The 10,148-nt window shown below is 51.7% G+C and overlaps 1 protein-coding gene across 2 annotated transcripts; it reads left to right on the top strand.

Annotated features, from left to right (window-relative positions):
• Window positions 1–339: 339 nt before the first annotated feature.
• On the top strand, window positions 340–8,264 carry LOC309400182 (uncharacterized protein). Of its 2 annotated transcripts, XR_014176623.1 has the most exons (4): window positions 340–626; window positions 2,362–3,360; window positions 4,872–7,581; window positions 8,050–8,264. XR_014176623.1 is itself a non-coding variant. In XM_081968570.1 (3 exons), the coding sequence occupies exon 2, from the start codon at window positions 2,386–2,388 to the stop codon at window positions 3,337–3,339; it is 954 nt and encodes a 317-aa protein (XP_081824696.1). In that variant the 5' UTR covers window positions 340–626; window positions 2,362–2,385; the 3' UTR covers window positions 3,340–3,360; window positions 4,872–8,264. The 2 variants fall into 2 exon arrangements, 1 of the variants encoding a protein (XP_081824696.1); XM_081968570.1 differs by having other exon boundaries at window positions 4,872–8,264.
• The last annotated feature ends 1,884 nt before the right edge of the window (window positions 8,265–10,148 follow it).

The following is a 10,148-nucleotide window of genomic DNA, read 5'->3' as shown; positions in this document are numbered from 1 at the left end:
CCTTCCAACTAAGCAGGACAACCATTTACACCATTTCTGACAGATAACAGATTTAGTAGAGCTGGAATGGACCTTGGAGGTCATCTAGTCCAACCCCCTGCCCAAGCAGGAGACCCTACACCATTTCTTGCAAATGGGCAGTCTATCTCTTCTTGGAAAGCTCCCCATTTCCCCCATCCCGGGTCGATGCAGCGGCCAAATCGAACAAAAAATCCGCCTCTCCCACCCACTCCCACAAGCCCCCCACTCAACCCTACAAAAGGGAATCTCTCCTGGGGGTGGAGGAGACATTGCCTCCCCCTCCCAGCAATCCCGCCCCGCCCTTCCCCATCCATAGGCGTTCCCACGTGCAACGCGCGTCCACTTGTGGTCGTGGGAACGCCTCCTCGGCCTGGCTTAGGTGGGGAAGGGGGGGGAACGGGTCTGTCCTCTCCCACCCCCACCCCCAAGTCACGTGAACCGGAGGAAGGACAACATGGCGCAGTCTTAGGGAGCTTCACAGTCGCCCAAAGCCCGGCCGGGAGGAGAGGAGAGAAAAAAAGAAAGGAAGAGGAAAAAAGGAAGGAGAGAGAGAGAGAACAAAAAGGGCGGGGGTCTTTGCATTGCACAAGAAGGAATCCAGCCCGGTGAGTTGGGGCTGGGGAGGGGGCTTGCTGGGGGTGGATGCTGCAGTGGCCGAGGGTCGGGGGTGCAAAAGACCACCCACCCCCCTTTTTCCAAATGGACCCCCATCGCGGCTTGGGCCTCCCCCCTCCCCCCCGTGCAATCCGGATCTGCAACGGGGGCTTTGCTCCGGGACTGCGGTACCCATCATCCTCTCCCCCGCGCTGCTGCATGCATCGCCCCCTCCCTCTTTGCAATCGCCCCCTCCCTCTCCACGCCTTTCAAGGCAAAGTTTGAGGGGGGGGGGGGAAGCCTGGCCTCCACTCTCCGCCCCTCCAGGCAAGGCCCACTTCAGAGCCCATCATCCTCAGACAGGAGGGTGGTGGAGGATGGATGTCCAAGCAGTTGGATGGGGAAGGGGGACGGGACACAAGAGGATGAGGTTGAAAAAGAGGGGGAGCGGGGAGGGGAGGGACATCTAGAGAGTGGGGGGGGGGTCCTTGGGCTAAGTTGGGCCCAGATGTGAAAAGGCTTTGAAATGGAGCCAAGCCTTGAGTTGAGGGTCGGGGGGGGGGGTGATGTGCCCCGTCTTTGGGATTCTGTATGTTCCTAAGGCTTGGCAGATTGAAGCGGTGTGGACTTCAACTCCCAGAATTCCCCAGGCAGCATGCTTTAAGAGGGGTGGGCTGCCAGACGCAGAATTCCCTACCTAGCATGCTATAGATGGGAGGACTTCCTTCCCAGAATTCCCCAGCCAGCACGTTTTAAGATGGGTGGACTTCATTTCCCAGAATTCCCCAGCCAGCACGTTTTAAGATGGGTGGACTTCATTTCCCAGAATTCCCCAGCCAGCACGTTTTAAGATGGGTGGACTTCACTTCCCAGAATTCCCCAGCCAGCACGTTTTAAGATGGGTGGACTTCACTTCCCAGAATTCCCTAGCCACCACGTTTTAAGATGGGTGGACTTCATTTCCCAGAATTCCCCAGCCAGCACGTTTTAAGATGGGTGGACTTCATTTCCCAGAATTCCCCAGCCAGCACGTTTTAAGATGGGTGGACTTCACTTCCCAGAATTCCCTAGCCACCACGTTTTAAGATGGGTGGACTTCATTTCCCAGAATTCCCCAGCCAGCACGTTTTAAGATGGGTGGACTTCACTTCCCAGAATTCCCCAGCCACCACGTTTTAAGATGGGTGGACTTCACTTGCCAGAATTCCCCAGCCAGCATTCTTTAAGGTGAGTGGACTTCACTCCCAAAATAGATGCTGCAATAATGGTTTGTAAGTCTGAGGACAGGTCATAAGTCATTGTCATAACTTCAAACTGCTGAAGGAATAAGTCAAGGACTAAATATGTGTGGTTACAGCTGAGGATGATGGGACTGAATTGTCTCATAGACAAGGTGGCATTAAATGATTGATTGGCTTATTGACAGCTTCCTAAAAGCCAATGATTGTGCATGGATAATAATTGGGATGACGCCAAAACCTGTGTCTACCAGCTTGCATTAAAATGGGTTGGGAACGGAATGGCGCATTTCACACAACACAGGATGGCTGAATTAACCTGGTTTGTACAACACCCTGAACAAGCCAAAGAGACCAGTGCAGCGAACGAATGCAACACAACCACCCCTAACCAAGATCAAAACAAGCCAGCCTTGTGTGGGAGCAGTCTTGTTCAACTGACCATTGATAAGTGTAATGTCTGAACGTCTTTGGATTCACTCTTTTCCTCTTCTTCCTTTCTCCCAAGGGATTCCTGGCAGGTGGGGCCACCATGGTGAAGATCTTTGTTGGCGGGCTTTCTCCTGTGGCCACCGCCGAAGAGCTGCGGAAGCTCTTTGAGCAGTACGGCCAAGTCAACGAATGCGACATTTTGAAGAATTTTGCCTTCGTCCACATGGAGAAGGAGGACGAGGCCCATCAGGCCATCAGCACCCTCCACAAGAGCGAATTCTATGGGACCCACCTGACGGTGGAGTACGCCACCTCCAAGATCCGCAATGCCACCAAGATCTACGTGGGGAACGTCTCGGCCAAAGCCACCACCGCCCAGATCCGCCAGCTCTTCGAGCGCTTTGGCAAAGTGGTGGAGTGCGACATCGTCAAGAACTTCGCCTTCGTCCACATGGCCAAAGAACGGGAAGCCATGGATGCCATCTTGCACCTCAACGACACCCCGCTGGAGGATCAGAAAATTTTTGTCACCCTCTCCAAGAGTAATAGTTCCCTCCGGGCCACCAAGGGGGCCTCTGTGCCCACCCCGGCCACCCCAACGTCCAGCTACTACTTCTCCAGGGGACGTGTGCCCACTGCACCGGCCACCTATTCGCCCTACTGTGCCCGTGGCTGGTATGATCGGGAGTATTGTGATCAGTATACGTACGAGCTCTACGACCGAGCACGAGCGGCGTATGACCGAGCCCTACCCTCGGCCCCAGCTGCCTACAGAGAAAGGAGCCCTGTGGGGCGGAGGACATCTACTACCCCTACTGCCGTAGTGGCCCAATACACTGACCCCTATGCTGCGGTGGCGGCTGCAGCGGCCGCTGCTGCGGCCATGGCTGCAGCAAACCAGACGTATAGCCAAGCCTACAGCCAACCTGGGTACGCCGCCGCTTCGGCTGCTGCAACGTACTCTCAGTACAGTCTAGGAACTGCCTACAATGTGGCGGAGTACTATGAGAGGTACGCCAGCGCTTACGCTGACCAGTACGCCCAGACGTTCTGAGGGCGCTGCACCCTTCCAGTTGTAAGTGTCTAGAGATGCTCCGTTGCATGGGGGCGCAGGGAAGGGAGCCCGGGAGGTGGGAGGGACGTTCCTTTTTCTGCTCTCTGTCCCTGTGGGAGAAAAATAAAAGACAGGACCAAATCGACACGGCTGAGTTCCCCAACCTTCCCGGCTTTGTGGACCAGCGGGAGGGGAATAGTTTCGTGCAAGTGGCAGGCGAGCGCGCGGGCGTGAGTGAAAGAAACTCCATTGTGGAAACGGCAAGCACACATGTCCACCGCTCGGGCAAACGCAGCGACGTGCATTGTGCTCACGCAAATGGAGATGCGCGCACACGGCCGCCTGCCACTTCTGCAGCCCGCTTCAAAACGGCTCAAGGCCCAGGAGTGGCCTGGGAGTTGGGGACCTCTGATCTAGGAGTCCCCCAAGGCACTCGTGTCCATCCGCCTTTCCTGGAGGTGGAAAACCAGTCTAGAACAGTGATGGCAAACCTTTTTGGCACCAAACTGCCCAAACTGGAATGTGCGTAGATGCGCACCAGAGTGCCAGACACCTGAAGACCAACTGGCCGGTGCACATGCCAGCCAGCTGGTCTTTGGGTTTCCAGCACACGCATGTCTGTTTTTCGGACATACCGTTTTCCGGCGCCTGCGAAGACCAGCTAATGTCGGTGCACATGCCCACAGAGTGGGCTTTGCGTGCCATCTCTGGGACACGTCTCATAGGTTTGCCATCATGGGTATAGAAGGTATCACACTTATTCCTGGGCAGGTGGTCCTCGACGTACAACCCCAATCGAGTCTCCAAATTCCATAACTAAGCAAGGCAGTTGTTAAGTGAACTGGGCCCCATTTTACAACCATGTTGGCCACTGCAGTTGTTAAAAAAAAACACCACGCGTTGGTTCAATGAAACTGGCTTCCACCATAGACTTTGCTCGTCGGAAGCCGACTGCGAAGGTTGGAAATGGTGGTCATAAATACTCTAAAGTAGGGGTCTCCAACCTTGGGTACTTTAAGCCTGGCGGACTTCAACTCCCAGAATTCCCCAGCCAGCTTTGCTCCCAGAATTCTGGAAGTTGGAAGTTCGCCAGGCTTAAAGTGCCCAAGGTTGGAGACTCCTGCTCTAAACCATCCTAAACATAGGCCATATATTGTAACCATCATATCTGTAACCATCATAAATACAGGCCAGATGCCAAGCGCTGGGATTTTGATCACGTGACCATGGCCAAGTGCCGTTGTCATTTCGAACGGTCACTAAAGGAATGGTTGTAAGCTGTGAGTACAGGTCCTGGTGGTAGCTGAGGAGCACTGTAGTTTAGCGGTTTCCAGAAGACCCTAGGTTCCCCACTCTTGTTCCCACCCCCTGTGGTATCCCACGGGTCCAATTTGGGCACATGTGTCATAGGTTCACCATCATGGGAGTAGAGTAGTGTTTGCTTCCAGACAGACAGTTGCGATTTCTGGGGTCGGTGAGCGATCGTCTTGCGATTCATATGTACCCCCTAAACTACGTAGATTTCTTTACAGGCTCTTCCTGGGCAGACTCGGGGCGATGCCTCCTGGCCGACCAGCCGAGCACTGACTTCCAAGGTTGGTGATGCTGCATTTTGTGTGCTCCTTCTTTCCTCTCCCCCCCCCCCACTTCTCCTTTCTCTTCCTTCCTTCTTTCCTTCCCCCCCACGTTTCGATCTGATCCGGTCGAAGAACTGCCACGCCAACCCCGCCTTGCGAAACTGCGATGGGGCCGAAGACGGTGTTGTCCGTTGTCTGGTTTTCTTTCCGAACTCTTCCCTCCGGCCCGGAATGCCGCAGACCTTTGCACACAACGGCTCCCCCCTTCCGCCAGCTCCAATCTTTGCTTGCTGTGTGTTTTGCGTGCTAAGCTTCGATTCCCTACCGCCGCCGCCACGATGCCAACCTCTCTAAACCAGGCTTTTGGGGTGGTTGTTTTTTTTGCTTTGCTGTATTCTTGGGTGCTCCCCGGTTTGATCGATATCTTTTCTTTTTTTCCCCCCATTGATTTGTTCTCGTTTTAATTTTGTACAACCGGGTTAAACAAAATGGGGTTGTTGGCGGCAAGTTGTTTGCTTCCCCCCCCCTCCCTGGTTTTTAAGATGTGAACGATTAAACGGCTTTCACAGAACCTCCCGCGTCCGCCTCGTCAAATGCACATTGTAATCGTCCCCTCCTTCGCCTCCTCAAGCCGACTTCACCTCTACCGCCTGCTGCCCATTCCTGTCTGCATGGGACCAAACGATCCGGATTTGCCGCGTGGTGCACATCTTTTTGCGCGCTCCCAACGCCTCCGCCACCCTCCTCCCCTTCGCTTTCCAGAAAGAGGGCCCTCTGCACCGCCGCCTCCTTCCCCTCCAGGGGGCTGCTCTCGCCACTAACCCCCTCCCCGGCAGGGAGAGTCGGCCGAATCGTTACGCAATCCGAAGCCGTGGTCATGTGTGAATGCTGGATTCCGTCGCTTTTGGCTTTGAGACTAACCAAACACTGCCAGGCCACTGATGCTGTTTAAACCCTGTTCCCCCCTCCCCCTCATTGATTTCTCTTTCTCTGTGGACAGCTGTTTCTGGAAGAAGCCAGGAATTTTGGAGGGCCCCCCCATCTTCCAAGCAGGCAGAGCTGATCCGAAACCACCCGGCGCCATTTGTTCTGCTGACAAGAAGCTGTTTCATCTACCCAAGGGAAAATATCCTGTCCTTCTGTCACACTCTTAAAATAGGCACCAGAAAACACAGAACGGAGTGTTCTGAAAATGGCCGTCCTTCTCTTGGGTTCTTGATGTTCTCGGAGCTCGGAGAACACCATGATCCAAGGGTTCAGTTCTGAGTGACAGCTCTTCCCCAACAGTTGGGATTGCTGGTTTGGCATCCTGTATCAATCCTTGCCCTTTCCAAATCCATTATGAGCCACGGTAGCGCAGTGGTTAGAGTGCGGTACTGCAGGGCTACTTCTGCTGGCTGCCAGCTGCCTGCAATTTGGCAGTTTGAATCTCTCCAGGCTCAAGGTTGACTCTGCCTTCCATCCTTCCGAGGTGGGTAAAATGAGGACCCAGATTGTTGGGGGCAAGGGGTTGACTCTGTACACCGCTTAGAGAGGGCTGTAAACAACTGTGAAGTGGTATATAAGTCTAAGTGCTACTATTGCCCTTCCTTCTTTCCCCTCCTTCCTCCCTCCCTCCCTGTGGTTAAAATACAGAATTGTAAGCAAACTTTTCCCACAGTTGGAGTTTGATCCTGACCAGCTCATGGTTGACTCAGCCTTCCGTCCTTCCGAAATGGTATTCAGCCAGTTCTGACAGGTTCTGGAGAACCAGTAGTGGAAATTTTGAGTAGTCCAGAGAACTGGCAAATTGGCTGGTCCTGCCCCCACTGCCCATCCGCTGATCTTCTTTTGTTGCCCTGCACAGGAGAATGGAGCTGGAAAGCAGGGTAATAGGGCGGGGATAGGGACTTTGCAGTATCCTTGCCCTGCCACACCCACCAAGCCACGCCCACAGAACCGGTAGTAAAAAAACACAAAGGGAGAGATCCCCCCCAAAAAAAAAGAAACCACAAAACAGCAAGGAAGGGAGGAGAACAGGGAAAACCCTGGGGAAAGTTACTAGAATAAAAGTAAATGCTCTTGCAGACTCGGCAACTGAATGGAGTATTTACTGGCCAGATACCCTCCCTGTCACCAATACAGAGTTTTATTCAGCAGTCATATCCTCATTGTGCCCAGAGAGAAAAATGTCTGCCTCTACCTAGGATACAAATGATTGTTCAATGAGACAAATGAACTCATACAGCCTCCGAAGACAAGGCTTGGCTCCCACAACTAACTCACTTACAAGTTGTGTGAACCCAGCCTACAAATAAATCCCACCAATATATGTCTAAGTACTGTTGTACTATCTCGGTTCTTTTTTCATGTGCTTTGGAGGGCCCAGTAGTTTATGGCTCAGGATACTGTGCAAAGCTCCCAGATGGGAAATGATTTATTCTTATTTATCTCCTGACTGTAAGAGATTCTGGGCAGCTTAACAGCATAGGACAGGTACAACTAAAAAAAGAGCCTGTAACAGAGCAATGGAGTTGGAAGCCAGGGGTGGGCTGCTGGAGGTCCGAAGGGGTTCAGGAGAACCTCTAGTTAAGATTCTGTGCAGTTCGGAGAACCCCCAAATCCCACTCCTGGCTGGCCCCGTCCACCCCTTCCGGAGTTCCCACACGGCCTGTTTTGGATGCAGGTAAGTGCAGGGCACGCACGGAGGCGCGGAGTGGGCGAAAATCGGGCCTATTGGAAGTTCGGGAAGGCCAGAAGGCCTTGGGAGCCTGGGGAGGCGGTTTTCACCCTCCCAGAGACTCGAGGAAAACCTCTGGAGCCCGGGGGGAGAAAAACTCCCCACCCACCCCTCGACTGTGGTGCAGGAGGCCGACTAGGCCACGCCCACACAGCAACCGGGCAGAAAACCTCTTGCTAAATTTTTGAAGCCCACCCCTGAAGATGCCTTGGAGGTTTTCTAGTCCGAGGGGAGGTCTCCCAATTTAGCAACTTTAAGACTTAATGGACTTTAAAGACAGATGGAGGATGTCATGCCCGACAGCTACCTTTTGCCTTTTTGATTCAGGCTTGCCACACTTTCTACTGTGGGAGAATGGGAGGGGGGATTATATAGAGTTGGGCGATGAGTAGCCATAACAACATTCTTTCTTAGAAAGTCAAGGTCACATTTGTTCCTGCACCTGGCCGGATGTCGATAGGAGGAATCTGTCTTCATGGCAGTGGAAGATGGGACCATGTGATGGGTTTGTGGGTGTGGGGGGCAAGATCTTGAACTTTCAACTGGGTGGGGAAACCCGGAGGCTTTCAGATTCGGGTTTTCCCAGATGTGCCAACGTGGCTCTTTTAAATAAATGGGATTTTGAGGAATCTCTCGCTTCGGATTCTTATTTTATTTTGGATGCTATTTGGAACCCTGACAGAGGACACATTTGGGGCACCAGATAAACCTGTGCCAAGGTTCTCCTGAATTCTGGGAGTTGAAGTACACAGGTCTTAAGAGTGGCCAAGACACTCAACCACGTCAAGATTGACGCTATCAAGACTTATCTCCAAGAATTATCACACTTCATCTTTTTGCTTCCCTTCTGATAAAGGGCCACGACCTTAAGATTGCCCAAATTGAACAGCCCTGTCCTATACCATTCTGTGCAAACGGATGTCCAGTTTCTTCTCAAAAACCTCCAGTGGTGGAACACCTGATCGATTGTTCTCACTATCAGAAAATTTCCCCTTAAAGTTTGGTTGGATCTGTCTTCAATGAAAGCTTCCCCCCACCGTTACTTCTTGTCCTGCCCTCGGGTGTTTTTGGATTTAATTTTTAACTCCATTTCTCTCCTCTAAACTTAGTTTCTGCTTTCACTCAGTCCCTCTTAAGTGCCCGAAACTGGACCCAGAACAGTACCTGATGAAAATTCAATAAAAACAATTATTTCTAATTTGGAAACGAGATCGCCTTTTGTCTCTTGCAGTTCTGTATCCTGCTTCCATCCAGGTTGCAATCAAGGATATTTTCCCTGAATATCATGGCTATTCACTATCCTAAGTGAAAAACTTTGCATTTGTCGCTGTTAGATCAACAGATTAAAAGAGTTAAAAGGGACTTTGTAGGTCATCCAGTCCAACCCTCTACCCATCCCCAACAAATGGCAGTCCAATCTCCCCTTGAAAGCCTCCAGGGATGAAGCTCCCACAACTTCTGAAGGCAACTTCTGTTCCATGAGTTGATTGTTCTCCCTGTCCGGAAATTCCTCCTTATTTCCATGTTGAATCTCTCCTTGGTCAGTTTCCATCCATTCTTCCTTCTCTGGCCTTTGGGTGCTTTGGGAAATAGCTTGACCCCCCTTCCTCCTCTCTGTGGCAGCCCCTCAAATATTGGAAGATGCTCTCCTGTCTCCCCTGGTCCTTCTCTTTCCTAGACCAGCCAGGCCCAGTTCCTGCAACCATTCATTGTATGTTTTAGTCTCCAGTCCCCTCATCATCCTGGTTGCTCTTCTCTGCACCCTTTCCAGAGTCTCAATCTTTTTTATAGTGTGATTAGGTTTCAGCCCACCCTAATAAGACCATTTTGCACTTTATTTCTGTCTTCTAGGGTTTGTTATCTCGCCTAATTTTCTGCCCTTTGCAGATTTGATAGAGATTCTCTCCATCTCTTCTTCCAAATCTTTAATGGGAATATTCTGCAGCAATATTTTCTGTGGTAAACCGCTTAATGCCTTGCCTGTTATGATGAAAAGCTGTTCAAAGAACACCTTTTTACAGCAAGAATAAATTAAGGTAAAGGTAAAGGTTTCCCTTGCACATACATGCAAGTCATTCCTGACTCTAGGGGGCGGTGCTCATCTCAGTTTCAAAGCCGAAGAGCCAGCGCTGTCCGAAGACGTCTCCGTGGTCATCTGGCCGGCATGACTCAACGCCGAAGGCGCACAGAACTCTCTTCCCTTCCCACCAAAGGTGGTTCCTATTTTTCTACCTGCATTTTTACGTGCTTTCGAACTGCTATTTTGGCAGAAGCTGGGACAAGGAACAGGGGCTCACTCCGTTACGCGGCGCTAGGGATTCGAACCGCCAACCTTCTGATTGACAAACTCAGCGTCTTAGCCAATGAGCCACAGTGTCCCTTTTAAGAATAAATTAAGTAGAGTTGATTACTTCCATCGTATAGCAATCCTTGACTTATGGCGACAACTGAGCCCAAAATTTCTGTTGCTAAGTGAGGCAGTTCAATGAGTTTTGCCCCATTTTACAACCTTT

Source organism: Natrix helvetica (genome assembly GCF_964273705.1).
Source record: "Natrix helvetica genome assembly, chromosome: 16".
NCBI lineage: Eukaryota > Metazoa > Chordata > Lepidosauria > Squamata > Natricidae > Natrix > Natrix helvetica.
Note: the sequence above shows the minus strand (reverse complement) of the source record. Positions and strands in the feature narration are given on the sequence as shown.